Consider the following 15,448-nt stretch of genomic DNA (forward strand, 5'->3'; position numbering starts at 1 on the left):
TGAAATCCTCTATTTCATCCTGCTCTCTCTGGGGTTCTTTTGTTACCAACACTGGCAATCTGTGCATCTTATTTGCTTTCAGAATAACTGCTTAATGGCAGTAGGTGTTCATGTCACATGTCACCATGGAGTGCTAGCACCGGGAAGTCTCGATGCTTAACACAAGAACCATTCTTAGTCATTAATGTTTATTCATATTGCACTATTGGAGGGACATTTAGTCCCAATCCTGTGAAAGGCAGGCTCTGACTGGTTCTTCCGTTTACATGTCATAGGCTGAGGGCAAGAAGCATGCTCTGACCCTAAGCAGATCATTACTGTAACACAGAAGACACTCTTGCTCTTAGCTACCTTGACCAAGCCCTGGAGTCCCAAAAGTTGTATCTGGGGAAGTTTCTGTTGTGTTCTGTTTTTCTGTGGTAGTCATTAGTAATAAAATACAAGTCCTTTGAACTTAGAGCACAAATTCCATGTGATAATACAAAGGAAATTTGAAGCGCATATATGAATTGGCTCTAATTTTCACCAGTAAGTAAGGAGGGAAGAACTGTTCAGATGAATACAGCAGCATAGGTCATTGATGATGTTGGAGGCCAAACCAAAGTCATAAGTCTTTAGAAAGGTGGGGAGAATAGTGAGGAGATGATGACAAGGATTTTAACCTTGATAGTGAGAGGTCCTATGTGTCTTTTATACAGTCCTTACCTTTCTTTGTCTGGAAACTCAAGAACTATGGTAGAGTGGTAAGGCTCATCTAGTTGGGGACATTTCTCTTTTGCTATTGACAATAGGCTCCTCACCTGGTACTTTAAAAGGTGGGGCTTTGGAGGAGGTGATTAGGTCATGAGGGCAGAACCTTCCAGAATGGGATCAGTGCCCTTATAAAAGAGGCCCAAGGAAGCTCTTCTAACCCTTTCCGACAGTTATGACACAGTAAGAAGACACCGTCCATGAACCAGCAAGTGCTCAACAAACATTGAGCCTGGCAGCACTTGACTTTGGACTTAGTCCCCGCAAGTGTGAGGAATAACTTTCTGTTGCTTATAAGCTATGTAGTCTTACAATTTGTGTTATTGTGGCTTAGGCAGACTGGGACACCTAGGAGTTGTTTTTCTTTTGCCTATGGGGGTTGTGGTTTGCTCCCTTGCACTGCCCAGCACTGGTTCCGAGTAAGAAGTGTACACAGCCTGGGGATGCCACTGAAATAACCAAAACAAAATGGACTGGAAGCATGATTCAAGTGGTGGAGTGCCTTCTGTGCAAGCTCAAAGCCCTGAGCTCAAACCTCAGTTCCACCAAAAAAAATTTCCATAAGTTTTATTTTTTTGAAGAGTATTATAAATTATTATCATTTGTTTGGTTGGTTTTTAATTTAATTTAATTATAATTTATGATTTTTAAGACAGAGTCTTGTTATGTAACCCAGGCTGGGCTCAAACTGGTGATCCTCCTGCCTCCACCTCCCAAGTGCTGGGATTGCAGGCATGGACTACCATACTTAGCTCGGTTGGTTTTTAACTATATCTTTCAGGCCAGGCATCCAACCTGTAGTGCCTGAAATACAGTAGACACTCAATAAATGTCTATTGCATAACAGGCTCTATAGGCCTGGTGATTTCAAAGGTCATTCTTTCTTAAACAGGGATAAAACCTGGTCCTAGAGTGATTCCTCAAAACTCCACACACTGGCTCAGGGGACACTCAGCTGCTGCTGCCCTTTCTGCTTCTTCTAGAGAAACAGTCAGTGGGGACAATTTCAGAAATATTTTCCCCAAAATTATACTTAAGACTTCCAAGAAGTGAGCGCATGGACAAAAAGCATGCCATTATACTAAATTAGCAGTTGATAATTTTGTGTGTGTGTGTGGTACTGGGATTTGAACTTAGGTCCTACACCTTGAGCCCACCGTCTTTTTTTTGTGTGTGTTGGGTATTTTCAAGACAGAGTCTTGTGAACTATTTGCCCAGGCTGAACCAAGATCCTCTTGATCCCTGCCTCCTGAGTAGCTAGGATTATAGGTGTGAGCCATGGTGCCTTGCTTTTGTGAATGGGATTATTTGTTTTCCTTTGGGATTGAATTCTTTTTTTTTTTTTTCTCTTGGAAGTACTGGAGTTTGGACTCAGGACCTCATGCTTGCTATGTAGGCACTCTACCACTTGAGCAACTCCACCATCCCTACCAGATATTAATTTTAGCATTTTACAAACGAGGGTTCAGTGAGGCTCTGGGGAGCCCCACCCATCTTTAGGAATACTGTCCTCATTACCTAGGAATAAGGTAATGACTGCCACAGGAATTGAAATTCTTCTTCCTGCTTTGTGCCATGCCTTCCTTCTGTGAGAGGTTTGAACACTGTGTGTTGGAAGTGTGACATAATGCTCTTCTAGAAAGTAGAACCTCTGGAAAAACACAGAGGGCTGCTGGCTGAGCAAACCCTGCTCCTCTGGCCAGAGCTTCTCCTCTGCACAGGCTGACAGGCAACTAAGCTCAGGCATAAAAATAAACCCTCGAGTGACAAGAAGTCAGTGACAAACATTACTTATATTCAGTGGTATCACTTGAAGCACACTTAACATGCAATCTCGAAAGTAACCTTTAGCTGTTGTGCTCTTTGATGCCATTTGTCCTCAGGATTGATGGCAGCATTTTCAATCTCTTTGGAATTCTGAGCGGTGGTCTTGCCAGTTACTCTGACGGGGTAGGAGATCTAAGAGGGTGAAACAGATAGAGCTTGTTAAGTGGGTCTGTGCTAGCCCAAGAGTCATGGGGTACAAGCCTGTGTACTCTAGAAAGAGAAGCTGTAAGGGTAAGTTTTATGGTTAGTTTATTTCAAGGATTCATCTCTTTAGTCCTTAGGGACTGTGTTAATCAACTTTCCATCACTGTGACAAAATACTTGAAATAAAAAACTTAAAAGGAGGAAAGATGTATTTTGGCTCATGGTTTCAGATGTTTCAATCTGTGGTCACTTGCTCTATGTTTTTGTGCCTGTGGCAAAGCAGAGCATCATAGGGGGAGCATGTTGGTAAAGCAAAACTGCTCACCTCGTGGTAGACAGGAAGCAAAGAGAGACAGAGGAAGGGCCCTGGTCCCAATGCCCCTTCAAGGGCATGCCCCAACAAGGCTCCAGCTCCAAAACTTACCACCATGTCCCAACAGTGCCATCAGCTGGAGACCAACTCTTCCACACATGTGCTTTTGGGGGAAATGGAAGATACAAACCCTAACAGGGACCTGGATTGTTCCCAAGGAAAATGGGAATAAACAATGATTTTTCTTGCAGGTATGAAGGAAGAATTGGTGATCTGAGGTCAGACTACAACTTACTTGAAATGCTAGATACTCATGAAACCCAATTTTAGAACAGGTATTTGAACACGTAGCATTTGATAATATCAACAGAAAGATGATAAAATAACACTATGCAATAGGAAAAGGGGAACAGGAATTAGAGAAAAGGTTAGATCAAAAAGAATTAACCTAGAAGGAAATCAATGTGAGTCAATGCCCTGTATAGCTATCCTTATCTCAACCAGCAAAAACCCTTGTTCCTTCCTATTATTGCTTATACTCTCTCTTCAACAAAATTGGAAATAAGGGCAAAATAGTTTCTGCTGGGTATTGAGGTGGGGGAGAGGGAGGGGGCGGAGTGGGTGGTAAGGGAGGGGGTGGGGACAAGGGGGAGAAATGACCCAAGCCTTGTATGCACATATGAATAAAAAAAAAACACTATGCAAATACTCCTTGACTTATGATGGGGATATAACCTGATAAGCCCCTAAGTTGAAAATGTATTTAAAGCACTTAATCTACTGAACATCATAGCTCAGCCTCACCTACTTACGTGTGTTCACACAGTTAGGCTAAGCCATCTAACAAAGCCAGGTGTGGTGGTGCACGTCTACAATCCCAGAACTTGGGAGGCTGAGGCAGGGAGGTTGCCTGGGCAACTCCAAGGCCAGTATGGGCTACATAACAAGACCCTGCTTAAACAGAAAAAGCCTGTTTTGTAATAAAGCATTGAATATCTTTGTGTAAATTTTTGTATATTGTACTGAAAGTAAAAGAAAAAAATAGTTGTATGGATATACTATTGCACTATCAGAAACTGTAGGTCGGGACCTCTGTACCCCAAGACAGTGACAACAACAAAAATAACAATATTTACTATAAACAGATTGTTCTAGTATGGCAGCAGCTGTCCTTGGGCCTTAACACATAATGTATCACTTCTCCTCACAACAACCTTCCCAGGAATGTGCTATTATTATTCCCTCTTTGAAAATGAGAAAATGAATGTACAGAGAGGTTAAGTAACCTGCCTAGGATCAACAGCTAGTACGGACAGGACCAGGGCAGTCTAATTTTAGGGCCTGCACACATTTAACCATTTTGCTTACTAGAAATATCATCCTAGACCTAGAACCTGTAGCTTTGGTACTCACTGAATTTGAATGATGTGGATCAGCGCCTCTCAACTTTAGTTAGATGTTAGAAAAATTAATGCCCTGGTTCCACCTCAAGCCAATTAAGTCAGAAGCCCTGGAGGGGGGGGGTGACCCCAGTTATCACTACATTTTAAAAGCTCCTTGTCTGTTATTTTTAAAAAGAAAAAATATTTAAAAGGTCTCCCAGTAGGTCTAATCTGCAGCCATATTTGGGAACAAACGATGAAGGCAGGTAGCTACATAGGATTAATATTCCCAAATTACTCTATGAAGGACCCTTCATTGGCTCCCTATTTTAAATCAAGAAATGAGTGTCTGTGCGAAGTGGAATTCCAGCCATCAGGACACAGTGGAAAAAGCAAATGTAAAACTATGAGATCCTACTGTGGGAAGAGATCCTGGAGGTGCCTGGTGCAACCTCCACTCCAGGACATCCACATCAACCCTGCTGGATGTTTGTCCACTCTCTACCTTCACACCGGCCCCATCTCCTGGCAGGTGGTGCCTATTTGTGACTATGGGGATATGTTTACAGATCTTCCATGGGTTAAGGAGAAAAGGGATCTCTTTCTCATGCATGAAGAACATAGTGTTCCTCCACTGAGCAAATGCCAGAAAGCTCTTCCTCTGCCTTCCCATATTTTCTGACCCTCTGCTTTCTGGAGTAACACAGAGTAGGTGAATCCCTTTGTCAGACCACAGCTGTACACTGGCAACCACATAGGAGGGACTCAAGTGTCCCTCCTATGCCTTTTCTTAGAGGATCTGTCTCAAGATTTCTGTGCCATCCCTCCTGTGACAGTGACTCAGGTTGGGCCCATGTGGCCACTGTCTGCTTCCTTACCTGTTACTAAATGCTGTCAAGTGTCTCCCTTTCCGAACGGATGAAATTACTTTTTAAATTTTGCTTTAGGGTTTTGAACTTTTTTTAAAGTTTCTGCTGGTGGACTGTGCAGTGTGGGTAGCAGCCAGGTCTAAGATTGGTAAGACCATGGGATTTGGAATTGATCAAGCTTGAATTCAAATTCCCCCTCTGCTGCTTGCTTTTACTAATGGAACCTCTTATTCAATATGCAAAAAAGGTTCAAGGATTAGTTAAATATTAAGGGATAAGTAAATAATTATCAATGAAGGTAATCTTGCTCCTCACCATTCACTGTGGCTTTTCTGTCGCACAAAAGAGACGCCATTGTCTTGCCTTACTTTGAGTGTAACCTTGTCTGTCTCTAAACAGTTACTGCCAGCTCCATTGAAATGACTATCATGATTACCACACACATATACCATAATAGATAAGGAAGATAGTTGTTGAAGTTTAAACACTTAAAGGGAAAAAATAAAGTGTTTTTGCTTGACTTTTCATTCCTAAAATAAGGAAACAAAAGTGTACTATTTGATCATGGAATTCTGGTTATGGCAGAAGTAATCACCAGGGTTTGAATGATTAGTGTCCTCTGCCAGTGGAAAATTTCACATCATGGGACAGTCTGACTTATGCTATAATAAAACATTTGGAACTATAAATGATGCCAGGTCAGGAGCCATTTCCCACCTTTCCCATACTGCTGGTTCCAGAAATACCTCTGATTACAAAACATTTGGTTTTACATTTGCTGACTGTTACTGCAAAGGCTTTGCTCCCATACTACTATGATGTTAAACAGTTACATCCCTCATTTAAAAGAAAAATCAACCCTGCTCTGGAGGAGGAATGAAGGTCAAGAGAGGGAAAAATACAAGTAGTTTAAAAGCAGGCAAAGAAATAATCCTTTTCCAACCTCATAGGAGCTGAGAACGGTCCCTGTTATGCAGGTGCTTTACCACTTGAGCCCCTCCACCAGCCCATGGACCATCCTCTGGAGGTGGGAGAGGAGAGAGAAGTTGAGCTCTTCCATGTACCTGCCACTAGGATGTGACTGCCTGATTTTCACAAACGTCTAAGAAAAAAAAGGGACTTGGTTTTAGTTAATTCAGTTTATCATTGGTGATATTAATTTGCCCATTAACAATGACAGGAGCTCTTATATAGTTTTGATATAAAGTTTACAAGTTAAAAATACAGTGCCCATTGCTTCCTTGGCCAGGCAGCAAAGGATGTGATATTTCCTTCCTCAGTCTGTTTTGGTGGAGCTCAGTGGCTCAATCCCTCAGACAGACTCGCTGGGCCAGGAAAGCATACTTCTACATTATCTCTTTGAAAGTGGAACGGGACACAACCTCTGCCAGCTATTTTTTTTTTTTTTGTGAACCATTCTATTAATACCAATCAAATCGAGAAAATGATCAAATGAAATTGCATTTTGAGCATCATAAGCTGTGTAATGTCTATTCTGTTAAATTGAGGCCTATAATTGCTTCTCTACTGAAAAGATACAACAAAGACAGCAATCATGGGATGTCATTATCCCAGACTAGAAAACCGGCCTTTGCAGGGAGGACTTCAAAGGCTTGTGGTTCTCGAATTGCATTTGGCTGCCATTGTTGAAGTCCAGGCAATCTTGATTAGGTGTTTACACTGAGGTAAGGCGCAGAGCAGAGAGTCTGAGTGCCTGGGTCTAGAGCCATTAAAAAATTGTACATTATGTTCCTTGCTTTGAAGTGAGGGTTTGTAGGTAGAAAAGCAACTCAGATTGAGTACAGCTGAGCTAGACTGGGCTGCTACTTCACTCTCAAAGAAACTCAGGTTCTTAGAGAATCAGACAGCACCACAGAAAACAAAGTTCATGCTTTGCCCAGGGCTGCTGTGTGAATTACAGATCTGCATAGACACATGGTAAAACTTTCTCCAAAATGGGCATTCACAGAAAACTGCAATCGCTGGAGGCCTGGGCCCCTTTTCCCTTTTTAATTCTGTCTTTACAACTGACCTTATGTTACATGTGATGGGAAGCCTGCATTAACTCAGTAGGTTCTTTGTTATCCTCATTCCTTGATGGTATTTGTTGACAACTAGCATGTGCCCCAAATAAATAAGCCAAAGTGTCTGACACCATTCCAGCACGTCCATTGTTTAGCCTCTGCTTTTGGACATAATCACCCGACTCAGTGAGCATTTCCTTATTCTCTTGGCTGATGAGTGATGGGAAGCATTTATTTGTCCTATTTCTAATACATTCGCTATATGTTGGTGTATGCCTGTGGAGTAAAGTCAACAGTGCTGCCATTTGGATTTACATGGTCAGTGAAAGAGGCCACATACACAAGTACTCTACATTGTCGGGCAGCCTCATTGATTTAATTACTGAGGAGTATGTAGTATTCAACTATTGAGAGAGGACGATTGTAGAATATTTGGGTGCTGCTGGTGGTGAGTTTCCCCATTCTTCTAGAAACTTAGGATGTGGTTAGTGTGTGTTCGTGTGTATGTGTGTGTGCAAGTGTGTGCAATAAGAACTTGAGGACTCTGAACCCTTTGATAATATTATTTTTTGCATCCATTTTCAGCAAAAGAAACTTGAGCTTTAAAACCCCCAAAGTGACAGTCAGTCACCTACTTAAAAACACTTCCTTTGCCAGTGCCCTTAATCTTTAAAGGTTTATGAGGCTGATTGGCTCTGGGCTCCCGTCTACTTTAACCTGGGCTTTGCTCCTCTTCTAGTACTTCCCGTGAGGTATATATATGTATATATAATTAGACGACAAATCAGTCCATATTGCTCACTGAACATTCCATTGCCACCAGAATGCATCCAACCAGTCCTCTAAATAAATACTTCCTGTTCCCAAGGGTTCAACTAACCATGGGTTGAAAATATTTGGGAAAAAAATGCATCTGTTAAATGTGTACAGACTTTTTTCCTTGTCACTATTCCTAAGCAATACAGTATAATAACTATTTACACACCATTTGCATTGTCTTAGGTATCATAAGTAAGGTAGAGATGACTTACTGTTTATCAGAAGATGTGTGCAGGTTTGGTGCAAATACCATACCACGTTATAAAATGGACTCAAACAGCTTCAGATTTTGGTATATGTGTGGGTCCTGAAACCAATCCTCCAAAGATGCCAAGAGACAGCTATATAATCTATTGTTTATCTGGCTAGATCTATGGTTTATATTAAACCTAGATGGCCAAGCACCAATCAAATGAGGTGGAAATTTAGGGCCTCAACTTCCATTGTTCTCCCCTTGCTCAGTGGCCCTTCAGACCACACACTCAGTAAATGTTCTCTCTTCCAGGAATCTTCTTTCTCCAAATACTGGCATGGCATGGTCTCTCGTCTCCTCCATCTCTTTCTCAGAGACACGTTGCCTCCTAACCTATTTAAGATTGTGATTTCTCTCCCCCACTCAGCAGTCCTTACCAATTCTGTTCTGTTTCACTCCTCTCTGCACCTCCTACTAAGACACTAATCAGTCTAATTTGTCTGTTGTTCGTCTCCTCCCAATAGAAGTCAGCTTTACAGGGATTAGGATTTTTGTCTGTTCTGTTCAGCAATGTATCCCCAGCATCTAAGATTATGCTTGATGTGTAATAAGCTCTGTCTGTCTGTCTGTCTCTCTCTTGGAAACAAGATATCTATCTATATCCTAGGCTAGCCGAGAACTCACTATATAGTCCAGGCTGGCCTCAAACTCTCAATCCTCTTGCCTTAGCCTCCCAAGTGGTGAGATTAAAGGCATAAGTTACCATACTAGACTCTTAATAAATACAAGTTAAGTGAATTAAGAAATTTGTTATTTCAAGAATATAAAAGATATTTTAAAGAATATCTCATAAACCATAAAGTTAGTATTTCTACTATTTTGGCAATACTGGGGATTGGACTTAGAGCCTCAAGCATGCTAGGCAAGCCCTTTACCACTTGAGTCATGCCCTCATTTTATGCAAGCCATAACAAGGTTGATTAGTCAACAACACAAACTCTCCAGAATAAACAAAGAATGTATCTTCTAAAAGAATCATTCTCCCAGACTGGAAGTGTGGTTCAAGAGTTAGAGCACTTGCCTAGCAAGTGTGAAGTCCTGAGTTCAAACTCCTGTACAGCCAAAAAAATCAGTTCCATGATGACCTTTTCTGGGAAGCCCTCTCTGATTTCGCTGGGCAGACACAAGAATTCTGGGTTCCTTTAGGACCTGACATGTTTCAAGTCCTGGTTGGGTATCCCTTATTCAAAATGTTTGCACCAGTTGTGGTTTTGGTTTTAGGAGAATTGATTATTTGCACATATATAATCAGATATCTTGGGGAGGGGATCTAGCCTAAATATGACACTCATTTATGCCTGAAGGTCATTGTATGCAATATTTTTGGTGTATCTCTATTTTGACTGCGACCCATCACAGAGGTTAGGTGTAGAATTTCCCACTTGTGGCATCTTGCCAGCACTCAAAAAGTGTTGGATTTTGGAGCATTTCAGATTTTGAATTTTTGGGTCAGGGATGACCCACCCTGTGTGTGCAGCAGTTTTCACCTAGTACTGATGGTTTTATGTCTTCTTTGCCAGTGCTCCCCAGGCTCTTTGAGAGCATGGAATGACTGTAGCTCATGGCTGCTGAAATCATTCTAATAAAGAGGCAGAGGGTCATTCGCATCGCCACAGCTTCCGACTTCCTTTCATTTCCCTTTGGTGGGACTTGGGTTTGAACTCAGGGCTTTGACCTTGCAAAGGAAGTGCTCTACTGCTTGAGCCACACCTCTAATCCTGACTTCACTTCAGAACAGTGCAATATGCAGAATTGTCAAGTATAGTAGGTACATTCTTGAAAGCTTCAAAGTGATTAATCCTTAAAAATGATTAATTATGTTAAAGTTCCAGTTTTTCAAAGGGTATGCTTCAGCTGTATGGGAACTTCTCTCTTTATGGCTTCCTCTCCAGTGATGTGGATTTAACGAAGTGTCAATCTATGGGTCAAGCAGACTGGTAGTTTAAGCACATTAAGTGCAGAACAGTGCACACAAGAAACATGCCTTGTCTCATATTGAAAAAACCATAAACTTCAATTGAAATTATACTGTCATAAGTAAGTGCTCTTGTGGTGACACAGGGCAAAATAATAAAATCTATCAATCGATGAACATCTACAGAGTTGCTGCTCTGGAGAAGAAGGATTTTTACAAGTATAATAGAGCTGGAATTCAAAAGCACCACCAAGGACTGGCGGAGTGGTTCAAGTGGTAGAGTGCCTGCCTAGCAAGTGTGAAGCCCTGATTCAAAACCCCAGTACCACCAAAAAAAAAAACCCCCTAAAAAACAAAAACAAAAAAAACCACCATCAAATTGGAAGATTTCTATAAAAAGGTATTCTGTTTCTGATCAAATATAATTACCAAAAAGATGACAATTTAAATAAAGGTAAAGCTTAATCTTATGGACTACCCAAAATTCTACTAAATTAAAAATGATGGAAAAGAACTGCAATATATTACTGAGCTATCTTATCTATTAGAAGGCTATGAACACAAATGTTCAATAAACAAATATAATGCATATCCAGACAGAGCTATATGATCATCTCATCTCATTATCCTGATAAACCTGAATCTGTGGTGGAAGACAAACATTTATAATGTCACTGTAATGAGGATTTTGTGATTTGCCAATGGTAATAAATGACTTTAACCATAATGTCTTTGACACTTCAAATTCCAGTGTTTCAGTGGACAGCACAGCTCAGATCAGTCTCTCTTGTTCTTTTTTTTAATTTCGAAAAGAACACAATTTGGCACCAAAGAAATAGTGGTTAAAATGACATGTCCTCCTCACATATTTAGATAGTGCTTACTGTATGCCATGTGTGGGGATTCAGAGATGAAATCAATCCGTGACCTTAAGCAGCTCACAGTCGTTAGACCCAGAGACACATAAAGAGAGCCTTGCTGTGTGGTGCCATGGGCTCTGGGGCAGATGTTCAGGTGTGAAGGATGTTGTCTTCATGAAGTAGAGACATGTGAGCTGAGTCTCCAAAGAAAAGTAAGGTTTTCCCAAACAAACAAGCCAAGGAAGAGTGGAGCTGTGAGCACAAACCAAAAGGAGCCCAGGGGACATTCATGGTCAAGGAACTGTGAGCTCCCAAAGCATGGCTGGAGGATGTGGGACAAGGGAGATGAGACAGAGGATGAGGCAAGAGGGGCAGGAGTGGCCAGGACATGAAAGGCCTTTCTGTCTCTCTGAGAGTTTAGATTTTATCTGGAAGATAAGCAGCATATTGATATGATCAGATTTGTATCCAAGAAGACCACTGGAGAAGATGGAATCAAGGAGAGGAATTGTTGAAAGGATTATGATGCAAACTTGTACTTCAAAACCAAAGTACTAAATACTGTGTACATGATCCAAGTTATTCATTAGTTCCTTATGAACTAAAATATTTGAAGCAGATTCTGAGCAACTGTTAAAGAAATACGTTGAATATCCGACTGTTGCTAGATATGATTGCAGAGCTCTACAATCCATGGAACAGAGTTTGGTTGATCGGGGACTCTCAGGGAACAGCATGACAAGTGGGGATGTGTGCTTAGATCCTGTGATGGTTAATCCTGGTTGTCAACTTGATTGGATTGAGAAGTGCCTAGGAGATCAGTAGAGTACACCTCTGGGTGTGTCTGAGAGGGCAGTTCCAGAGAGGATTAACTAAGAGGATGACCTTCCTTGATGTGGGTGGCACCATCCCCACAGGCTGGAAGAAAGAGAAAGCCTACTAGCACAGGCATTCTGTCTCTGTTTTCTGACCACCATGAGGTAAGCCTTTCTGCTCCTCCATAACCTCCCTACTATGATGGACCGAAAGCTCTTCCCATGAGCCAAAATAAATGTTTCCTCCTGTACATTGTTCTGTCACAATGATGAAAAACTGACTAACAGACCCCCGTGTGGGCAGTCTTTGAGAAGCCACACCACAGAACGGGAGTCACACCACAATGCAACCACACTGGGTCATAGAGATATATCCTTGCAGCTACATTTTGCTCTTACTCTACCTGAAGTTCTACCTCTTTTATTTTGAGTCACTGTAGCACGAAAAAGGAAAAAGCTGTTTGGGTGACTTAGGTGACTCCTTGTTTAGCAGGGCCTGTTCCTTAAATGGATTCCATTCCTTTCCCATGGCTTACAGAATGCCTCCACATGTCAGGCACTTTGTATAAATTCTTTAAATAGCCTTCCATGAATTTTATGCAGCCATGAAGAAGAATGAAATGTTATCATTTGCAGGTAAATGGATGGAATTGGAGAACATCATTCTGAGTGAGGTTAGCCTGGCCCAAAAGACCAAAAATCATATGTTCTCCTTCATATGCGGACATTAGATCAAGGGCAAACACAACAAGGGGATTGGACTTTGATCACATGATAAAGCGAAAGCACACAAGGGAGGGGTGAGGATAGGTAAGACACCTAAAAAAACTAGATAGCATTTGTTGCCCTCAACTCAGAGAAATTAAAGCAGATACTTTAAAGCAACTGAGGCCAATAGGAGAAGGGGACCAGGAACTAGAGAAAAGGTTAGTTCGAGAAGAATTAACCTAGAAGGTAACACACATGCACAGGAAATTAATGTGAGTCAACTCCCTGTATAGCTATCCTTATCTCAACCATCAAAAACCCTTGGTCCTTCCTATTATTGCTTATACTCTCTCTTCAACAAAATTAGAGATAAGGGCAGAATAGTTTTTTTCTGCCAGGTAGCGAGGGGTAAGGGGGGGTAAGGGAGGAAGCAGAGGGGGGGTAAGGGAGGGGGTGGGGGGAAGGGGGGAGAAATGACCCAAACATTGTATGCATATATGAATAAAATAAAAATTAAAAAAAAAATCATCCACAAAAAATAAATAAATAAATAAATAAATAGCCTTCCATGGCAGAAGTTGACTCCATATAGTAGATGAGGGGAAGATAAGGCTTAAGAAGCCATTGCTGAGATATCTAGTAAGTGCTATGTTGAAGAGCCAGGATTTCACCATGATTGCCTGACTCCCTAACCAGTATTTTGTTTGGCTTTATTTTTCCTCCCATGAAAAAATATGCCAGAATCCTGCTCCCAAGGCACAGCAAATCAAAACTCTTCCCAGATCTTCTATGCTTTTCTCTTTTGAATCCTTTCATTTCTCATCTGGAATGACACCTCCACAGAGGTAAACTTTCCAGCCACACTTTGTCTTCATTACTTTAGTAAATAAAGTCTGTTAGTCTCCTTTGAGATGTTGATGAACATCTCAAATTTTGTACCTGCTTTTTTGTTCATGTTCCATGACTGGTAGGTAAACTCCTGGAAGGAGCTCTCTCTGCATGGCTTCTTTTTCTGTCACATGCCTAACACAGACAAGAGAACCTAGCACACAGTCGGTGCTCAATAAATATTTGATGACTGATTGGCGGTTGTTTCAGTAACAGGCCCAAAAGTGTGTTGATACCAAGTGGGTAGCAGATCTGAAACTGAATTCTGTTTATGACTTTATATTGTCTTGAAGACTGTAGGCGATCAAATACCCTTTTTATGTTTACATTTGTAAAATATCTGTAATTTCTTTCCAAGATGTTACTAGGGAAGAGTCAAATAACATGTATAAAGCACTTAAAACTCTTTTCAACTCATCCTTAATTTCACCTTCATCTTCAAAGTCATATTAGAATCAAGATAGAAGGGTGGTTCATTTCTCAAAACACAATTTCCTTTAATGGTAGATCATAAATTTGACTCGGATGCTAATGAGTTTCAGATGAGTCCTTTTGACTACTGAGCAAATCATGAATAAAAGCCAGCACTGAATGTTCACCCATGAAGCCGCTGTCTGACCATGGTGCTCATGTGCCCTCTAGTGTTGCTGCCTTTCACATCAGTTCCTTGCTCCACAAGTCATGGAATTAAGCTCTTTCCATGGATTCAAAGCGTATTTTAATGTATAATCAACAGATCTATGAAAAACAGTAAAAAGACTAGAACAGTTGAATTTAAAAACCACTGAGCTGTGATAAACAAGGAAACAATGTGACTTAGGTGACTCTATGCAGTTAGGAATGTGAAGTTATTCGGGTGACTATAAAATGTATATTAGAGCAGGGTGCTGGTGGCTCAGGCCTGTAATCCTAGCTACTCATGGGGTCAGAGATCAGGAGGATCGAGGTTTGAAGTCAGCCCTACCAAAAAGTTCGAGAGACCTTATCTTGAAAATACCCAACACAAGAAAACAGGGCTGTATATTATAAATGTATATTATAAATACTCCCCTGCCCATTTTGTTGCTATTTTTTTCATTTAATTTTTAATAAGTTAGTATAAAGGTATGGTTCAAAAATAAGAATTGAAAAGGTGTAAAGTGAAAAGCTGTGTTCCCACCTATTACCCTCCCAGTTCTTATGGTTAACTATTAAAAAAAAGGTCTTGCTAAGTAGCCCAGGCTGGCCTTGAATTTACAATCCTCCTGTTCATCATCCCAAGTGCTGAGATTACAGGTGTGCATGATCATACTGGTCTGATATATATGTTTTTATTTCTACCACTTTTAAATACTGAACTCAGTGTATTACACCTTGAATTTCTCTTAGTAATAATCCTGTTAAGTTGTCCATAATAGGCTCGTGAAGGATGTCTTCATTTTTTTAACTGCTGCAGCATAGTCTATTGTGTGGATGTACCATAACTTATTTAACTACTCCCCAAATGGCAGGTAATTGAGTGGCTTCCAATCTTTCAATAGCACAAATAAGGACAAAATGAATAATCTTGTACAAGTGTGATTTCAAAACTGTACATACATATCTAGGATAAATTCCTAGGAAGGGAATCTATTGGGCCAAACAAAAAATTTGCAAAAATCTACTTAGTTCTTGCTGTGAAGCAGGCACTAATCTAATCTAAGCACTCTTCATATATAACCTGTTCACTTAGTCTTCTTAATTATCTTATGAGGAAAGTATTATTATTATCCCATTTTCCAGATGAGAAAGCTGAGGCAGAGGTTCAGTAACCTGGGCTGGTGGAGTGGCTCAAGTGGTAAAGCGCATGCCTAGCAAGCATTAGCAAGGCCCCGAGTTCAAACTCCTGTACTGCCAAAAAAA

General features: G+C 40.8%; 1 protein-coding gene across 3 annotated transcripts in view; it reads right to left on the bottom strand.

The window, feature by feature from the left end:
• The window catches only part of Jhy (junctional cadherin complex regulator), a 64,061-nt gene that overhangs the window by 27,245 nt on the left and 21,368 nt on the right, over positions 1-15,448 (bottom strand). For 2 of the 3 annotated variants that reach the window (XM_074066515.1, XM_020182390.2), the window contains exon 4: positions 2,596-2,709. The exons of the other annotated variant lie outside the window; for it this stretch is intronic. In XM_074066515.1, coding sequence (XP_073922616.1) covers positions 2,596-2,709 — 114 coding nt within the window. The remainder of the gene's footprint in view (positions 1-2,595; positions 2,710-15,448) is intronic. 3 annotated transcript variants of the gene reach the window in all.

The sequence above is a fragment of the Castor canadensis genome, chromosome 2, assembly GCF_047511655.1.
Source record: "Castor canadensis chromosome 2, mCasCan1.hap1v2, whole genome shotgun sequence".
In the NCBI taxonomy this organism is placed as follows: Eukaryota; Metazoa; Chordata; class Mammalia; order Rodentia; family Castoridae; genus Castor; species Castor canadensis.